This window comes from Echinops telfairi, unplaced genomic scaffold (assembly GCF_000313985.2).
Source record: "Echinops telfairi isolate 266 unplaced genomic scaffold, ASM31398v2 ScPeMD7_7420;HRSCAF=8458, whole genome shotgun sequence".
Lineage (NCBI taxonomy): Eukaryota > Metazoa > Chordata > Mammalia > Afrosoricida > Tenrecidae > Echinops > Echinops telfairi.
Genome location: NW_022111320.1, coordinates 20,438,332 through 20,458,754, shown reverse-complemented (window position 1 = coordinate 20,458,754; position 20,423 = coordinate 20,438,332). Strand labels below are relative to the sequence as shown.

General features: G+C 42.8%; 1 protein-coding gene across 6 annotated transcripts in view; it reads left to right on the top strand.

The window, feature by feature from the left end:
* The window catches only part of GOLGA4 (golgin A4), a 136,023-nt gene extending 123,584 nt beyond the window's left edge, over window positions 1-12,439 (top strand). For 3 of the 6 annotated variants that reach the window (XM_045297509.1, XM_045297507.1, XM_045297505.1), the window contains 3 exons: window positions 2,459-2,545; window positions 9,576-9,639; window positions 11,758-12,439. In XM_045297509.1, the coding sequence (XP_045153444.1) occupies window positions 2,459-2,545; window positions 9,576-9,605 (117 nt within the window). In that variant the 3' untranslated portion in view covers window positions 9,606-9,639; window positions 11,758-12,439. The remainder of the gene's footprint in view (window positions 1-2,458; window positions 2,546-9,575; window positions 9,640-11,757) is intronic. The other 3 variants (XM_045297510.1, XM_045297506.1, XM_045297508.1) reach the window with 2 other exon arrangements.
* The last annotated feature ends 7,984 nt before the right edge of the window (window positions 12,440-20,423 follow it).

The window sequence follows — 20,423 nt, the reverse complement described above, 5'->3', positions numbered from 1 at the left end:
GCATTGAGTGTGGGTTTTCGGAATGATTTGTCATATGGTTTAAATAAACATCTGGTCCGTGACGTGGGCGTGATGCCCAATAGGGCTGCACAGAATGAGGAGAACCTCAAATGCTTTCAGAGTTTACCTGTAAACATGGAGGGGGAGCCCTTGTATTTTGAGTCAGGGTTGACAAGATCAGAGCTTGTTTTTCCGACACGCCTTTTTCTTTTCTTGGTTTACCCACTTTCTATACACTATCAACGAGTTTGCACTGGAAACTACGTTGTGATTGGAATGAGCTAGAGTACGTTGTGGCCTTCATGGTTTGATCACCACCTGGACTTGTGTCTTGTCTAGCAGACTGCATGTGCACCCTGCCTGTGTTTCTCCATCTGCTTTTGTACACGGCGAACATATTGTATGAGGCAGATGACTTTTTGAAGAAGAAGAAGACCGCACATAGGACGCACATTCTTACAGTGTGGCGTTGAGTTCCCTTCCTTTCTTCAGCCCCTGCGCTTCTTTTTAATGGGGTTTGGTGGTCCGTAGTATTATTGACACAGACAGCCTGTGTTCCTCTTCAGTAAGAAGTCTTTTCTATCTTAAGCTTGACTGAAGGGGGGCCTCTTCTAAACCAGGTGACTCACTTCACCTTTTTCTACTCTCCAGGGCCTTAAGGTAGAGAAGACAGTTTGATTTCTTTTCCACGTTATAGCAAAGAGCCTGGACTTCTCTACTAAAAGGGTTTTTGAACAAGCCAGGAAAGAACTTTAAGTCTTTACTGGTAATCAGCTGCAAATTTGGACAGCCATTGAACTTAATGATGGATTTACCATTTAACATGGTCTGAACTGTTTAGAGACCACAGGATTTTGTTTTCTGTTTTCAGACATGCCTGTGTGTGCACATATATGTGATTTCGTAGTCAACATAAACATCCCTCTGGATTCTTCGAACTTTGTAAGATATTGAAATTAGAGAAATGTTCTAGTTGTGAACCCTTTAGGGTACTTCCTAAAAATAATCGGTATAGATAATGTTGTAGGAACTATTTAAAATTGTGTTAATTTTTGAAGTATATACTGTCATATTTACAATAGCTCTGATCTCTTGCCATTTCATGCCACTGTGTGCCTGGCTTTTAGACTTCTGTTAATAAAAGATTTTTTCCTATCTGGGCAATAAAATGCAAAGGATGGGGGCTTCAGAGAAATGCTTCTGGAATTCTCCAAGAGCTAAGTTGATTTAAGGGGACTTTTCCTGAGCACCAAAATAATAGGGGCAGAGATAAAAGGAAAGAGAGTGCTGAAATTTGTATGATTAAGAAGAGTGTTAGTTGATCTATTCATTCAAGTAAGTACTAGTAATATGTACAGGACCTTGCCTAGACAGCATATAATAGGGATCTTTTAAATGTTAAATGTTTTTTTCCTTCATGAAGATAATCATAGTTTTTTCCCCTAATGATAATGAGGTTCCAGTTATTTATTCTTTTATGTCGTTTTCCTTGATTACTACCCCAGCTCCTCAGGTGGTACCCCCTCTCGGTACCCTTAGTGCACACGCGTGTGCTCACACACACAGAGACACACACACGTGCCCATGAACAGAGAATGTCCACCGAGTCAGTTCAATGGGTTACCCTCCCATCGGATGTAGGAGCCCCAGGAGAGCACTGCCACCTGGTTTTCTATGTGAACAACCTTGTTGTCCTACTTATTTCATGAGCATTATCTTCTTTCCTCTTTGTCTTCCTCAAAACACCTCATCTTGATACAAAATAGGGAGTTTCAGCCTTTGAGGAGACTTTTCCACGCACTTATGGGTGACAGTCTGACTTACGGTATCTTTACTTAGATCTGCACAGTTTATGATCTTGTTTTGCAAGTTGCCATGTGTAATGTTTTGATTCATCATGTTTTCTACCAAACAAAACATCTTGTGTTTATTTAAAATGTACTTTGTATTTCTATTAGGCTGATGTTCTGCATGTCTTGACCAATTCCTACTGAGCATGTTCATGTTCATGCAGTAGCCCGTGTTTATGAGATATATGATGTGATTTAGTTGAAGAGGAACTTGGGGGTATCAAATTCTGATGCTATGGAGCATATATCTTGGCAGTGTATCACTTATTAGATAGATAATACAAAGAAAAGCCCTTATGAAATGAACCAGTAATAAAGTTTATCTTACTAAGACAAAGAGCCAAGAGCATTAGAATTGTATATAGCTTTGTGCTGTTGTAATTGCACTCTTTAAAATAATAATCAACCCAGACATTCTGAGGAGTCCTTTCAAATTGAAGAACTTGTGCTGGCTGCCATTTTCTTGACTAATACCTTCACATCATACTTCTTTGGTCGTGCTTCCATTGAGACACTAAAGAAGCCCACCAGCAGAACATGTCGGAATGGGCGAGATCTCGCATGCCCGCTTCCATGTCCATTCAGTGATTGCGTCGTGTTTCTTGTAGACCATGGCAAAAGTCATAACCACTGTTCTGAAGTTCCCTGACGACCAGACTCAGAAAATTTTAGAAAGAGAAGATGCTCGGCTAATGGTAAGCTTTAAAAGTAGATGTTATCTCATCTATTTACAATCTCCCTCACTCTACAGAGACTTGGAGTTTGGTAAAACAAACTACAGGTTTCTGGTTTTTTTAATCCTTATTGTATCATGGCTTGAAATATGAGAGAGAATCTATATTGAGAACATTTAATCAAAGGCACATGTGAATGGGTACCCATAAGGGAAAGAACAAATTCATTTAATAGCATATATGAGATTGACTCCCATATATACCATATGGGATTTCCAGAACCTTGGCTGCTTCTGCAAAGTGTAGGAAAAGACTTTCATCCCGGGGATCCAATAATACACCTTACACCAAACGATCTTGAGATCGTTGTTTTATAGCTTGCAGTTCATTATTCCATTTCAAGTGAGTTCTAAATACAGTAATTCTTGTTAAAAGGATTGAAGCATATTTGAGCTTTGACACAGCCAACAGTGGGAATGTAGACTGATGATGGAATTATTAAAAACCATTTGTGTAAAGTCAGCTATAATTGGAAAATGAAACACATAATAAATTATGCACGAATTCTCCATGCCTAACTCTTTGCCCTGCATCGGTACAAAATGATCCACTTTAGTCAGTGTGAAACCCTGTGACGTGTGTGCCCGGACCCTAGTTCTCTCTGTGGGTTAGCCTACGTGTGAGCATCGCCAGTAATAAGGAAAGGAGTAAGCCGCTAAGTAACTTTCCCCTGGAGTATTTCATTTTGCTTCTGACTGACTGTGTTGTTAAAGATGTTCAAATCTCCCTATTTGTTCTGCTTCTAACCCATTGAACTCAACCAAATACTTGGCGTCAGCTCAGATGAGGGCTTTCCCCCTTCAAATGAATTATCCCCAATATGTAACCATTTGTGAAGTTGCTGCCCTCTGACTGTTGCAGATGGTCCATCCTGAAGGGATCTGAGTGCCCCAGGCACATTCTAACCTCTTTTTTTGCTTTTACTGTTGATTCACAATATCCCTGATCTCTGTCCTGATACACTACTGGATAGTGTATTGTATACTGATTGTGTATTTTCTGAGACATGTGTATTTTCTGAGACAATTCAATTATTTTGATTAGCACTGAATCCTTTATTTTTAAAAAATCGGTGTGATAAAATGTATAAAACAAAACATTCGCCATTTTTACATGGACAATTGAGTGATATTGATTGTGTTCATTATGTTGGGCTGCTATTACTATTTTAAGCGTTTAATTTTGTTTTTTTAAAAGCACTCCCCCCTAATATCTCGCAGCCTAGGATGCATCGCTATACTACTGTATGGTTGCTTCTGGTCATATATATAATTTATATTATAATATTATTGTAAAGAACTGTGTCACTATGACATACACCCTTGATTAATTGAGATATGGGGTTTGAATTATAGCACAGATCTAATTTTAGAGGAATATAGTCACTGGGGGTAGAATTTATCGTCATCACAACTGTGTATTTGTGAAAAATAAAAATTTCCAAGGCAGTTTGAGCCTGTGCACCCTGTTCTGTTATTGTGGACCAATGTAAGAAAATAGTGTTAAATAGCAGAAGATAGCTTTTACATATGTATGTATGTATGTATGTATGTATGTATGTATGTATGCGTACACAAGTACGTTCATGCTCACTCTCCCATGGCCTCTTTGGCTTCTTGGTGTGGGAGTGTGACAACCTCTCCTTGCTGTGCTGCGGCACATTTTGCGAGGAGATGCTGTGCACTGTGGAGCGGTGCGCGGTGAGGCAGAGCCACCCAGTGGCCATGGCTTTGGGTTTTGGACTGACTCCTTGTGGAGCCCTGGGATGGCGCCTGTGAGAGAAGCATCCCCTCACACACAGGTCACCTCAGGTGGCTTTATTTGGAGGGCCGCTAATAGAACTGGTCAATGTCAATAATGAAACATGTAAGAAACCTTTAAAGGCAGACAATTTTTTTTTCAAGTTTAGCTTAAAAACATTTTTTTTCTTTTCTTTTTTTAAATGATCTTTTTTTTAAAAAACCATTTTATTAGGGGCTCATACAACTCATATCACAATCCATACATACATCAATTAAAAACATTTTTAACAAACTTTAAAAGCATAAAGCTTTCTGTTTCTGAAGAAAGTGGTTGTTTGTTCTGAGAGGTAAATGGTGGCTGACTGAGTCTTCTGGGAAGAGTTCTTTCCTGTCCTAGAGGCTGATCTGCCCAGAAGGCCTTATTCTTCCACTCTTCTTTTGAGTAGAGTCTCATTCATCTTTATTTTCTGCTTGGTGAATGAGTTCACTCATTAATCACTTACTCTTCCACATGTTATAGAGGATATAGGGAATTAAAAGACATGTTTTGTTAACTTTGTGGACCTTTAATTTATGAACTTGGGAAAAAATGACATCCATGAATAACATACATGAATTAAAGCTATTCCTAAGTAATATAATTCATATAAGAATTAGATGCTAAAATTAAAAAAAAAAAAAGAATTAGATGCTTAGGAAATAGTTTATAAAGAATACGAAGTGGGAGGTGATTCCAAGAAAGTAAATTAATGTGAGTCGAATTTTCTTAATCCGAGATTCTTGGTACAGTGACTTATGATGGTTTTTATATTTGATTAGGCTTAGTTGAATCGAGAGTCACATTTGCTTAAGATTGCTGTCATAAAATGAGCACTAAGAATCAAGCCTCTTAAAATTTCAAATTATTTCATATTCCTGAACAATGAGCTCTGTTTAAAGCTCATTAGAATAAAACACTGCTAAACAGTGACTTCTCTTTATTAGAAAGTGTGCACAATAAAATTTAGGAAAACAAAGAGATAAGCAATGATTTAACAGCTATTGTCTTATTAGCTTTAAATGTATGCTCCAAGTGGATGTTCTCTCTAATTTGTTGTCAGTGTGTAGCCACAGTTTCCTTTCTATTAAAAATTGCAGCTTTGGGTGGGTTTTTATTTGTTTGTTATTATTTTGTTTTTAATTTTACCTCTGAAATGAAAATCTGGTATAAAAGAATCTCCAGACACACTGGGGCTCTGACTCCCCCAGTCTATTGGTATTCTGGATGCAAATACTGAGAGACAGCTGGAACTGCACTTGGTACAGACAGCATGTAGCCCCCACTAGTGTGTGCATTGTTTAGCAGGTATGGCTGGAGGAATACATTCTAAAATCTTTGCTTTGTGATTCAGATGATTATACATTGACTTTGTGACATGATCAAGTTTTGTATGCCTGTTAGGTATTTTTCAATCTGTTTTCTGTTTATACCTTCCCTCCTCCAGTGAATTTATCTCCTTGTCTAAAAAATCCCATAGCTGTTATTAGAGGTATTTTCAGAGCTAAGCCTTATATCATGAGCCCCTGGATGGCTGCTCAAGGTGCCTCTCGAAGTATACCTGAGGATCTACTTCTGAAAGGTCCCAGCCTTGAAAACCCCTACAGAGAAATTCCAGTCTGTCGCATGGGGTTGCCATGAGTCCATATTGACTGGACAGCAACTAACAAAAATAACAACTTCATCCCAAGAATATATTCTTAAGTGAGACCCTGTCACTATCATGTGAAATTTATAGAGCATGAAGTCTGATTTGTTTGAAGATTCTGATGTGTAGAGAAGGTTTTAGTCCTATGCTTCTAACTGAAAGGTTGGTGGTTCGAATCCCCCAGCTCCTTTGAAGAAGGAGGTGGCATTCTGCTTCTGTTAAGATTTGCAGCCTCAGAAACCATATGGGGACAGTTCTGCTGTTTTTATAGGATTGCTAGGCATTGAAGGTAACTCAGTGGCAGTGCGCTTGATGCATGGATGCGAAATCCTGGCCCTTCATTGACATGAGCCTCTGTGCATTCACTTGTAGGATATAAATACCAGTTAACTTGTTAAGATAGTTGAGGAACCAGAGAATAATGCCTGCACTGGGGTTTTTATGATCATAGGATAGCTGGTGGTGATGAGCTTAGCCACCATAGCAAAATGTAGAACTAGTCCCTGCTGGAGAATGAACTCCTAACGAAGGTGTGTATGGTACAGCATTGCCGACCTCAGTAGGACAGGCAAGTCAGTTTAGAGGAAGAAGACGTCTGTATCTCAGCACCGTGGAGAGCCAGCCACCTGAAGCATCACTGTGGTGAGAGCCTAGATCTCACTTGCTCAGCACAACTGTGTGACTGTGGCCAGCTCTGTTCGTCTTTTTGGTCCTCGTTAGTACAGTGAGGGTGTTAGTTTGTATTGTCCCTGAGATTTATTTTCCTCTGTAGTATTAAGCTAATGTAATTTTCTTTCATGTTGAGATTTGTTTCAAGTGAGAAAACATTTGCATTAAAATGTACAGTAGGAAGAATTTTTTTTAAAAATGACCTTAGCAAATGTGCATCCTTTCCCCTGGAGCAGCCTACCCTTCCTGTCAGTTTTTATCCTATTGTGGCTGGTACTGCATCTATGATGTGCTTTGGTGGTGTAGTGGACTATGAATTGAGCTACTACCCACAAGGTCTTCAGTTCAAACCCACCAATGACTGTAGGAGAAAGGTAAGGCTGTCTACTCCTGTAAAGAGTTACAGTCTCAGAAAGCCAAAGGAGCAGTTCTACTCTGTCCTGTAGGGTTGCCGTGACACGATGCCAGGGAGTGATGCTTTCGGGTAGAGTGGCCAGGATATTTGAGTAACAGGACAGAGACAGGAGTGAATGCAAAGTCTTTGGCTTGTCTAATTGTTTTTTACTGACTAAACCTTCCATAGAATTATGCCCACTTTTTAAAAAAGGGGGTTATTGTTTCTTGTTTGAGATAATTTTATTAGAAAGGCTGACAGCAATCAATAGATCATCTCCTAGAATTAAGATAATTTTTTAAATAGTTGCTAGCAATACCTTTTTCTCCCTAGACCTTTTCTGAAACTTATTTAAGCTAGAGAACTACATTTTTCATGACTCCATTAAAAGATAATGTTCTTTTTTGATTAAAATTTGTTGACTGCTTTCATTCTTACCCACTCAAGTTATTTTTATTTTTATTTATTTATTTTAATCGTTTTATTAGGGCTCATACAACTCTTATCACAATCCATACACACATCAATTGTGTAAAGTGCATTTGTACATTCATTGCCCTCATCATTCTCAAAACATTTCCTCTCCACTTAAACCCCCGCATTAGGTCCTCATTTTTCCTCTCCCTCCCCGCTCCCCCCTCCTCAAGTTATTATTATTTTTTTAACATTTTATTAGGGGCTCATACAACTGTTATCGCAATCCATACACACATCAATTGTGTAAAGCGCATTTGTACATCGTTTCTCAAAACATTTTCTCTCCATTTAAACTCCCGACATGGAACTGTGTGTGACCTCCTCCCTGGGGGACAGACAACCGAAAAGTGGATGAAGGGAGATGTCGGACAGGGCAAGATAGGACAAAATACCCATTTATAAACTATCAAGGGCTCATGAGGGAGGGGGGAGCGGGGAGGGAGGGGAAAAATGAGGACCTCAAGTTATTTTTAAAGGTTGATCTTCTGTTGATTTTGATTCCAACTGAATCTTGATCTGTCCCTGCCCCAGTCCAGTCTTGTATTTTGTTAACTTTTACTCACTTTTCTCCTTTTGGTTGGAATTTTAGCAAATGCTCCCAAACTCTCAGGCCTGTTGGGTGTAGATGTTTTCCAGAGCCACGTGAGGCTTACCTTACTCTGTTTGTGGGCCCAGGAGACGCCTGCAAGGCACACTCGGGAAACAGGTGCAAATGAAACTGATGCGTGGTGACAATGCCGCTCCTGTCAGACACATGTGTTTCTTGAGGGAAGTATGTACTGTGTGATCATTGTAAGCCACGCTACGAACGCTTGTAGAAATAGGTTTCATAGAAGGGGACTCCTCCATGAGCTTGAGCCTCCAGTCTGTTTCTGTCAACAGTAGGAGGAATATCCTCTGATTTCTAACCTTTCTAAATCTGTACCTACTCCTTTATCACTTACTTATTTGTTAGAACTTTGTGCTATCCAACAGTTTGCTTATTCTACTTAATGTATTTTTATATTACCTCACACACCTTGATCTACCTTATTTTTTTAATGGCTAACTGTATATATGATGATGTGAATATTCTACAATCTAGTCCACCTATTTCCTATTTATGGACACATAGAATGTTTTCAGTTTTCCATTACTTACAAGTTTAGATATAAGGGTACATCCTGATACATAATTTTTCTATATACTTCTGTAACATTTCTTATATGTTATTAACTCTGTTGTATTATGTGTTGCAAGTTTTGTTTTCCAGTTTGTCTTTTGATTTTGCTGCTTTGTACTAACCTCACATTAAGCGTAAAAGATAAATGAGGCTTCTGAGATTGGTCGCACTCTCCAAGCATAGACTCAGATTTTATAAGCAACTTCTATGTCTTGCTGTCCTAAAGTAAACCATTAAGCTAGTAGATGACTTTAGATTGTGACTGTCTCAAAATAAAACATAGACTTTATTTAAGAAGGTTGGCTACGGTGAGAACCATAAGATTGGGTCCCATGGCAGAGAAATTTCTGCTTATTTCACCATACCTGACCCACTCCCTCCCTACTGTTGAATCACAAACCCGTTCACCAGGGATAAAACTGTCCAGGTACGAGTGAGAATTCAACATATAGACCGATTTCATTTCAAATTTGTCAGCATTTTCAACAAAACTTTTGGTGGTAAATTGAGATGATGTTAAAATCTTAATTGATATTTTACTTTTATAAAGCAAGTCATCACTCCCCAATTTATCTAGTATATCAATATAACTTCAAATGTGATGTGCACTTTTAATTACATTAAATTTTTTAAATTAAAGTTGCAAATAAAATCTCAGCTACATAGTGTTTTATTTACTTGGGATAGCTAGAACTATTACATAGTCCTTAATACTTAGCCTTGACTCTGTTGATCTGGGGAGATTTGAGAAAAATTTAAGTACAATCTATTTAATCATATGAACCTAATATACACTTGTTATCTGCGTTACATTAAGGTGTAAAACTAACCCAATAAGCTTTTTTTCTTCCTGGCTTTGTAGTTAACTTCACCTCGCAGTGGTATCTTCTGAGTAAACCATCAGTCTGTGCTTAGTTAGCATGTGGGTGAGTGAAGAATAATGTCTTGTGTCTTTTGTACAAAAATCAACTGTTTTGCATGATTTTAACCATTTTGCTAAAATTCTTTTGCTTAATTAACATGCGATTACACGCTGGGCTAATAGAGAGTTATTTCCTGTGATAATTCTGATGCATAGATTCTGATTTTCTGTTAATTCTGATAGATAGCTTAACAATCACCAGTAGGATTCTTATAATTACAAGAAATTACAGTAGTTGAAAGTTTTACAGTAGCTCTTAAAAACCTTGTTAAAGCTCCAAAAAAAGTATTGTGTATTTTATGTTTCTTTCTTTTTTTTTTAACATTTTATTAAGGGCTCATACAACTGTTATCCCAATCCATACACACATCAATTGTGTAAAGCGCATTTGTACATCGTTTCTCAAAACATTTTCTCTCCACTTAAGCCCCCGACATTAGGTCCTCATTTTTCCCCTCCCTCCCCGCTCCCCCCTCCCTCATCAGCCCTTGATAGTTTATAAATGGGTATTTTTTTTATGTTTCTTTTGTTTTTGACTTCCCAAGAATGGTCTTTGAAGTTAATAATTTCCTAGATAAAAGAGATGTGATGAAAAAAAATAAAAAAATAAAAAATAAAAGAGATGTGATGCCTAATAGAGTCAAGGCTAGCCTGGAATAATGAAAACTACTAAGTACTTCAAAGTAGCAGCAATTTTTTTGTTTTTGTTTTTTGAACTTCCTGAGATGTTTTTTTATGTTTTATTTTCTTCCTGAGATGGTTTTAACATAAGAATCATACATTCATCCTGAGGAATCACTTAACTAGCCATCTTTCGTTGAATGTGGCTGCTTCTAACATGTTATTACGGCTACATGGAGGCAACCACACTGTCTACCTTTTAAACACTCCTTCTCATGCACCCCTCTCTTTCTCTTATCTCTTCTGTTCAAAATTTAGTCTCCTTAAGCCTATAGCAGTTCTCCTAATCAGCCCGACAAAGTACAGAACTATTAAATCGTACAGAAATGTCATTTCCTGCAACAGTTTAACCTGAGGTTTCAAAATAATAACTGGCAAAGGAATTTAAACTTGACACAAATCTATTTCTTATCTTCAAGTGTCTAGGCTCAATGTGCTGGTTGAATTTGTTTTACAAATACAAGCAGCCCCTGCGTCCTGGACCTCCAGCTTACAGACTATTTCTGCTTGTCCGTTAATGTTCTGTAAATTTGCCCTTACTTTGAAATGATTGAATCAACCCCTGTTCCCAGCAAATTCTTCATCACAAGCACCTTCCCTTGCCGCACATGCAGCCCTTCAATCATTGAAAAGACTTGGAACCTCTTCTCAAACCTCCAGAAAGCTAAATAAGACCCAGTTTACATCTGTTCTGACTCACTGCTTAAAGCTCACAGACAAACTTAGGAACTGGTCTAGTTTATAATCTAGGGATGCCTGCACATCGTGAGTGACTGACTGTAGTGTTCATTTACAAATGGAGAAGGCTTTAAATTTCTGTCGCTTTCCACTTAATATGTATGAACAATTTGTTTCTGTTACTTAATCTTACTTGGTAATTTTAAAAACAGAAATTTGAAACTTCATACTTGAGCCGATTGACTACAGGGTTTTATAATTTTAATACAAGAAACCCTCTTAAGAAGGTTTGGACTGTTTCTCATAGCATTTATGTTCATTAAATTCTGGTGAGGTTTAGCTGCCAGGCCCCTCATTCTGGGAGAATTGCAGTCAGTAGAAAAACTCCATTAGACAACTCCTTCTCCTCAGTCAGTCAAGTGTGTAGAACTGCATCATGAAGAGATTTTGTCACGTTAGCACGATTGCTTCTGAGTTTCTTACTGAGAACTTGGCAGCATTCAATGCCATGACAGGCTACCGTTCCAAATTTCCTGTACAATTCCTGGTTCCAGAACGGCTGACTGTAGGTCAGTTCGAATCCTTCTAAGAACATTTGTTTGCTAAGGTTCTTTTAAGATTCAATATTTAGTATGTTTCTTCTTTGCTGTAATCCATAGTCACAAAATTTAAGTGTCTTTTCATTTGAAAATTAAATCTCCCAAAATACTGACTGTGGAAAAAACGTTTTTTCTTTAATTCTCTTTTCCCTTTTCTGTTTCAGTCATGGCTCCGATCCTCACCTTAAAGAGACAGCGAGTGCTGTTGGTGGACAAAGGCCTGCTGCTTGGAGCACTGTCCACAGCTGTCATTCGTTGAGAAGGAAGCTGTTGCTCAGGGCTTCGCGTAGCCAAAAGCCTCAGATAAGGCTGACGTTGGCCCACAGATCGATTGCAGACTTCCTTTAGAATAGATTTTTATCAGTAGAGAAACGGTGACAGGATTTTTCTTTTTACTTTAGTTTTCTGTTGGGAAGAGTTTTATGTTGTTTAAAAGATATTTTTAATAACTTGATTTATGAGCTCACCTAATATTCCTTCTATTCTTTTTGTCCTTTTTAGAGAACTGCTTGCTTTCCTATTTATTTTTAAGATGATTTTTAAAAAAGACTTGTGCAATACATTTCGAGGTAAAACTTAGTGGCTTTTTTCCTGACAAATTAGAGCATTTAATTGACTATTTTATCCAGATGGATTTGTTGAATATTGGCAGAAGACTTGCTGTGTAAGCTATGATGTGATAAATTAAATGGCAGTACCTCATTGTTTACTTAGCTTTTGTACTTATACTTTTCAAAAGGAAAATTCTACTGTAAATTGTAAATAGTCACTACATAATTGTTTGATGCAGATCCGTGACACTGACAGTCACCTGCGAGGACAGAGAAATAAAGTCTATTTACTGTACAGCCTTCGCCTGATGTGTTTCTCCCCAAGTTGAGTTTATTTCAAGTCGCCTAGAGTCTGTGTTCTGTCTACATAAAGGTAGCGATGTTCTGTTTGTCAGGATACTCAAATGCTGAACATTGGGAAGGATTTTTGTTTTGTTTGAAATTTCAAAATCAGCATGAACAAATGAGAAGTAAATGGAAGTAAATTCTTTGTGGTTTCTGTTTGAGCACACTGCCATCCGGGGGCTGCCTTCTCTCTTGGAGCAGACGGTACTTGGAATGTGTTTAAGCTCAGTGACGTGGGAACTGGTCGGGGTTCCACACCCCTTTTATTGTCCAGGAAAACATCCAGGTGTTACCTAACCTACCTCACGGTGCAAGCTCAGTGTCCTGGACAGTCTGGACTGGAGGGCTTCGCGTGTGTCTTGCATTATGATTGGTAGACGAGACTTCTGGGGAGCAGATGACCGAGGGGGTTTCTCATAGCCCATAGCTAACTCCTTTGGAAAGCAAGGGAACGAGGATCTTAGGGGAAAAAAAATTCCAAGTTTACTTCAGTTTCCGAACTCATCCCCCTGAAAGGTTTCCGACAGTGGCTATGGTTTCTTGCTCATTTCTTCTCCTGCAGCCCCATTGGTTACCCAGATGAGATGGACTTCCCCCTTGTGAATGGCGAGTGTCCGTGTGCTCGGTCTCTTCCATTGCTAGTGAGCGCTTTGAGTGTGTAGGACAGATGGCTTTGTCTTTTTCACCCACAAATCTCCAACCGAAGTTTGAATCAAGATGCTCTCACGGTGCTGGAGATTTGGGCATGTTTTAGGGAGGACAATATTTGTGTTTTGTGAACAAGCAAGAAGGTAATTAAATATTATGATCCAATGAGCACACTGTAGTCGATTGACTTCTTGGTTCCTATTCTTCGCTCCCTCCCTGCGTTTGGATTATGCCTCCAGGTGACGTGGCAGTCCTGCGTCCACGAGGGGGCAGTCTTTCCCCACTCACCTGACATTGGCTGTTGGCTGTGTGACTTAGTTTTGGATTCGCATTGCAAATGCAAATGTGAGCTCCTAGAGAGCTGGTACCCCCAAACACTGAGGTGGCAAAACCATTCTGGAAGAGACTTCACTAGAGGTGCAGAGCATTGTGGGAATGAGGAGCAGCACCTAACGAAACCTGGAGAGAAGGTCACCAGATCTGAGTCCCACAGGAGAAGTAGGAGGGAGCCTATGAGGCCCCGGAGCAGCCCAGGCAGAAGACAGCAGAGGCACAGAAGCGAGGAAGAGTCAGGCTTGTCTGAACCCACAGCGAGGGGTTTGATCGCCATGGTAGGTGGAAGGCAGGTGTGGGAGATGGGACTAGAGGTTAAGGATGACAGGCTCCTTGCCTTAGGTTCCTGTGTGGTACAAATGGTTTGTACTTGACTGCTGTCCTAAAGGCCGGCTATTCAACCCCACCCAGTGCCGGAAGGAAAGATTGCCAATCTGCTTCCATCAGGGTTACAGTACAAACCCCACGGAGCAGTTCTCCCCTGGGACACTTGGGATTGCCACGAGGCAGAATCAACTTGAAGGAAATGAGCAACAGTCTTCCTTGCTATTTTCTTTGATTTCCTTCTAAGAATAACCAGAGACAATTGTAAGATAGCCCTAGATGTTTTCTGCGCAAAGCCACCTATCTCTGGCCCTGACAGGTCCACGCCAGCCTTACAACAGTAGCATTGGCCCGTGTGCAGTATGAAAAGTGAAGTGCCCATGTGGTGTCCCGTGGCTCAGGTCCAGTGGGACGGGTGGAAGTAAGCCGGCCCTCAGAGGGAGAGGGGCCTCGTCGGAAGTTTCCGTTGTGTACAGGACCTCTGGAAGCACCCCAGGGCTTGCTCCCAGATGGGTGAGATTGCAGCCAACTGACCTTTGTCCCGGACGCCTGCTGCCTAAACCTCTTCACAGGCCAGGATTCCGACCAGAGTCCCGGCCCGTGGCCTACTGCTCAGCCATCTGCAGGAGACGTGTGTGGATCCCAATCATGAAGTGGGCTGTCTGGATGACTGTAACCGAGGCAGCTGAATGACCATATGATGGAAAGCAGGGCTGAGGAACTCCCTGTCCACCAAAGGCCACCTGGATATGTGCGTCGTCATTCTCAGGTCGGACACAATTCTCCACTTAAACATTAGCCTGCTGTGTTTGTTCAGACATTGCATTACCTCACCCTGAATGACATAGAACGGCTTCTCTCTGGTGAAGTGTGTGAAGTTAACTGGGCCGTATATTCCTCACCCCTCAGCTAGATGGAAGGGGTCTTATCTGTGCCTTTCATGACTGCCTGTACACCCCATGGCCCCTCTGCCCACTTTGGATTGTGGAATGATTGCTGAGCAGTAGGAACCGACCAAGCCTCAACTGTACCCCCTGGCTTCTCCAGCATCTCACAGGAGGTACCTGAGGACCTGCCCCTGGGCTCTTCCTCAGGCAGGATGGTTGTAGGCAGATCCCTGCAGCGGAGAATTGGCTGGCATGTAATAGGAGTGCAGGAGCCCTGGTGGCATGGTGATTACATGTTGGGTTGCTAACCGCAAGGTCAGCAGTGAAACCACCAGCCACACCAAGCAAGGCTTTCTAGTTCCATACAGAAGGATAGTCCAGCAAACCCACAGAGGCACTTCTACCCTGCCCCATACGGTCAGTGTGTCCGATGCAACTGGGTGGCCTTGACCTTGGTTTTTAGTTGTGGGTTTTATTGGGTGTGAAGGCCAGGGATGGAGCAGTTCATCGCTTCCCCTAAAATGCCTAATAGGGATTCAGCCACTCTGCTGTATCTTTGCCAGACATAACTAATCAAGCTTGTATCAGTATCTATGGCCATAATAGCACTGTGTACCCACCCACCCAAAACTCGTGTCTTCAAGCAAGCATTGATTTCACTTGAGAGAGAGACTGTCCGTGGTGTCCACTGGACAACTGTAGTCTGCCACATTTGCTCACACCTTCTGAGGGGCGCAACCACTCGAACTGAGGGGCAAGAGCAGAAATGGAGACCTACAAGCACCTTTGGGAACTTCTGTGTCACACATAGCCACTCTCAGAATGAAACCCACCTTGCTGCTAAGTACCATCGACCCGGTTCCGACTCCTGGTGACCGCACGGACAACAGGCTGGAACACCGCCTGGCCCTGCACCGGCCTCACAATTGTTGGATGTCAGCCCGTTGTTGAAGCCACGGGGCTTTGTAAATGGAGCCCTGGTGGTGTACTGGGGGATGTGTGGAGCTGCTAAGCATAATATCTGCGGTTGGAATCTGCCAGTTACTCTGAGGGCAGAAGAGGAGGCTTCTTGCTCTCATAAAGATTGACAGTCCCGGACACCCAATGGCAGTTCTCAGACCTATCGAGCCACCCTAAGTCAGAAAATGCTTTGTGAATCTTTATAGAAGTGGGCAGCTGCAAGAAACTGGTGGGTTTGAACCACTGACCTTGTGGTTAGCCATTCAGTGCTTACCCAGCATCACTGCCCAGGTTCCCTAAAATCAGAATCAAGGGCTGAGGAAATAACTACCACTTAGTGGAAGGAGCCCCAAAGTCACATTGTTGAGAGTGTGAACCCAGTGAGAGGTGCAAATTTGGGGCACCTAAATCTGGATGCAATCGAGTTACCAAAACTTCTCAACTCCATAGTTATTCCAATCGGAAGTTACCCAGGACATAAAACCCATTGACCATTCCCAGAGATGAATACATGCTTTTCTTTTTTTTTTCTAACGTCATTTTACTGCGGGTTCTCAGAGCTCTTACAACAATCCATACATCAGTAGATAAATACATGATTCTCAGACTACATCCCATGGAGCTCGGGGGTTCCCAGAGGGTGTATAAGGGAACTCTGGAGGCGCAGGGAGGAATTGGGTGGACGAGGGCACAAAGGCAGGGCTCTCTCTTCACTTAACGCTTGTTTCATGCGTCAGGGTTCTACATGGGGTTTTGCTAGACGATCGATTTTGCTATCCAAAACAGCAGATGAAAGTTAAGACGCTTTCTCTCCTTGGATGTTTCCAGATCAATGGGGAGAGGAGGGTTCAGCGTCTACTCCTGGCGTCCCTGCATCCCTGCTAGCTTCGCTGTGCTCCCTTCAGGCTGCAGCTTCAGCCTTCCTCAGTGGCCACGACCAGAAAGAACTCCAGCAGAGTGCTGACTTTATGATTCCTACGAGTGTCACCCATGTGTGAGAAATTTCTTTTACAGACGACTTCCAGGGAAAATGCGAGTATGGTTTTATCCACTTGGAAATGAAAACTACAAGGGCGAGTCAAAAGAACTGCTACTAGGGTTCTGGTTCATAGAGGCTCGGGTTTACTCAGAATACAGCACGTTGAAGCATGTCTCTGTGATCAGCAGGCAGCTTCTCAGACAGTTCTCTCCGCCAGTCATTCTTTAGTCTTGGACTTGTTAGGGTGCCTTCCAAAAAACAGAAGCATGCTTTTTGTGCCATGGGAAAAACACAGTTTTTGAGGTCAGATCTAATAGCTAATTTTTTGCAAAACTGAAGTGGCCATCTTCTAAAGCCATGGAAGCTTAGCAATAGCTGTTCGGGAATCCTGCCCTCTTAACATGACAGTTTTTAGAAGAACCAAGGTTGGGAAGGCCTCAGATGAATTGAAGACAGAAAGCTCAGAAAGTTAGTGACTTTTGGGGATTGCAAAGGAGGGCTTTGTGTTAGTCCGGGTTGACTGGAGAAACAAATCCAGGGACATTCATGTATGTATAAGAAAGAGCTTTATATCGAAGAGTAATTGTATATTAAGAAAACATCCCAGTCCAGATCAAGTTCATAAGTCCGATATTAGCCCATATGTCCAATACCAGTCTATAAATTCCTTTTCAGACCCTTGCAACGCACGCAATGATGCCAAATGCAGGAAGATCACAGGCCAGTGGGTGGAAAGTCCTGTGGATCCCATGGTGGTGGAAGCATCTCCGCGCTGGCGCAGGTCTTCATTTGACTCCTCCAGCTCCAAGGCTCTGACTTCCATCAGCATAACTTCATGTGGCTTGTCCGCAGGAATGTGTAGTAGAGAGAGTGTGATCTTCTTTCCAGGAGAAAAAGAGAAAGTTCCAGAATCATCCTGGTGGGTGTTACCTTGTGACCTGGTTAACAGGCTAGACCCCACCCCTTTGCTCAAGTTGACAGGAGACGATGCAACTGCCACAGTATTTTTTTATTAATTTCTCAAAAGACACAGGACAATCATAGGGCTTATGGCAGTTTTAAGGATGTTAACTGCATTGGTGAGAAGAGGGCCAGCGAAGTTGTGTGGAGGAATTCTTCTCCCCCCCCACTCCACCCCACCCCGCTCCCCAATCAGGCCAATGCACCTGCTGCTGCTTCCAGGGTAGCCAGCAAGGCTGGCTGCAAGACTGTTGTTGGGGAGCCTTGCCCCCATTCATCTTACAGCGCTGCTCTTTCCCCCGAAGCCTTTTTGGTTTTGATCCCCCAAACTGAAAGAACATTGAAACATGATTGGAATCTCATTTGAGCGCCTCGAGGATGTCGGAGCCGCCATTGTGTTGTGGTATAAATCAGAGAGTGCTGAATTTGGGGGGGAAGGGTTAAATGATGGAGCCATCACCTTTAGATATACAGAAATCTAGATGAAGACTACGTCAAGAAAAAAATAGCTTCATCGCTTGATGTTCTGGGTGAATAAGAGTGTGATTTTGACTTCTTCTCATTTGTGGAATGAGTTTCTCTTTTCATCGGTCCATCTAGGAGCTAAGTACCACATTCAGGTCCCCGGAGGAGTAACCTCCTCATTCTCCAAGACCAGTCTGTCTTCTAGAACCTTGGGCCTCGGTGCCTTCTTCCAACCACTGCCCCATAGTGCATGTGCCCAGAAAGGGCCAAGGAGGGAAGATGAGAGGCTAACCATCCAGCCATGACGAGAGACATGGGTGCTTATGTCTCCCCAGAGGCTTTCATCCGATACCAGCCCGTCACTGGAAACAACACAAATGCCCACCAACAGGCGGATGAAGAAATTAATTGTGGGCTATTCATGCAGTAGCTATCTAGCCAAAAAACCAAAAAGAATGTACAATTGCTTCATGTGCACTTAATGTGGGGCAAAAGAGACCACATCAAAATGACATACTAACGAAGCGATTTATGTGACGCTAAGATGGCTCAGAGGGCTGGGTGTGGCACACAATCGGTATCTATCCACTGACCTCGAGGTTAGCCGTTGTAACGAAGACCTGTTTCCGCAATGATCACAGCCGAGGAAATGCGATAGAACGGCACTGCTCTCTGGCTCTGACCCGTGGAGTCCCATGAATGGGACTCGGCACCTGACAACTGGTTCCTGTGTTTTCAGCATGGCACGTCTCTGCTCGGCATGGCCTTTTTCAGTCCACCAGGCTGGCATGGGTTGGTCAGCTGGGAGCCCTGTCAGAAAGCATGCCAGGCTTCTTGAGACCCAGGCACAAACCACCCTTGCCCCCTGCTCCATCACTTCGTCTGCGTCCTGTTGGTCTGCAGCTGTGGCGGGTGCCGCCAGGCCCTCTGTCCTCTGACCTTGGGCTAGCTGGCTATGCGTGTGAGCTCTGTGGCCCTACTCCCGTTGGGCTTTGCCTGGACTCTCACAGGCCTGTGTCTGCTTAAGAGCCTCCTGATCGTTCTGGTCAGCAGTCAGAGCTGGAGCTTGTTGGCGGGGCTGCAGCCAGGCATATCTAATCCTGTTGGCTGATTGCTGGAGGTGGTTTTGTGTTTATGCCCCCGCGGCGGGCGGGTCGCTGGCCGTGTGGGGGCCGAGCCAGAGCCCTGCTGTGGGCTCGGAGGCTGCAGGGTGACTTTGGTCAGGTCACCAGCCCAGCCTCTACTCAATGCTGCTCCACACACCTTTCCCTTCGGCTTCCCCGCTGACCATCATCAGTTCCCCTCTGTGGACCCCGGGAAGCAGGCTCCTGCCTGCTTACACCCTGGCTAGCTGTCACTGCACCACTCTGCACTTGGTGGAGAATGTGGAGTCCATGAGTGACATAAACGATTAAGCACTAGACTACTAACCCCAACGGCTGGTGCTTCAAACCCACCCGCAGACGTCTTGGAAGACTGACCTGGGGACCTGCTTCTCCCCAAATCAGCCACTGAGAAGCTCCGACACACATGTCGTCTCCACTGAGAAGCTCCGACACACATGTCGTCTCCCTCATGAGTTGGAGACGCATGGTTGGGTGAATACTCAGGCTACTAGCTGCCACCACTGTCCCCCTCCTGGACGTTCCCTTATTCTTGTGAGCCAGTTTGAGGGGGGGGTGTGGGTCGGTGTGTTTTCTGTCTCGTGTCTAAAAGGGCCCTCATTAATTGCGTGCTACACGGACTAACTGAGGTTCAAGTAAAACAGCATGATCACACTTACGCATGTAACGCTCAGTGAATGGTAGCCAATTGTTAATTGGGATCTATTTGTTTTACAGTGTTCTGGGGTTTATTTTAGGCTAATGTCTCTATTACTCCTTTTGTCACATTTATTTTATACACCCACAGGAGAGGGGCTGAGGGGGCTGCCGTCCCAGGGCTCCAGTGGGCCCGCTGAGTCCCGGGTCCCCCTGGCACTGTTCCAGCCTGTGGGTGACACAGAGCTCAGCAGCTGCCTCTGGCAGCTCATTTTCTCTCTTTGCTGATCGTTGTCTGCATCCAGTTTACACACGGGCATTTCCAGCAAAGCATCCCAAAGGCCGCCGTCGTCAGAAATCCGAATCCACACGGGAACAATGGCAACCCCCGAAAAATACGGTGTCAGCTTTCCAGAGTGGGCCCAGAGTCTGAAAATGTGATAAAGAGGTTAGTATGCATCCCAGCTTTTCACACAAGAATCGGAGGAGATTTAACTCAAGGAATAATAAACAGAGGGAGGCCAGCTAATGCAGAGCAGATGGGCCAGCGCGGCTGTGCTAAGTGTTTCAACATCTTGCCTGTTGGACCTTTGGACTCAAGAAGGTTCCAGGCTGGTT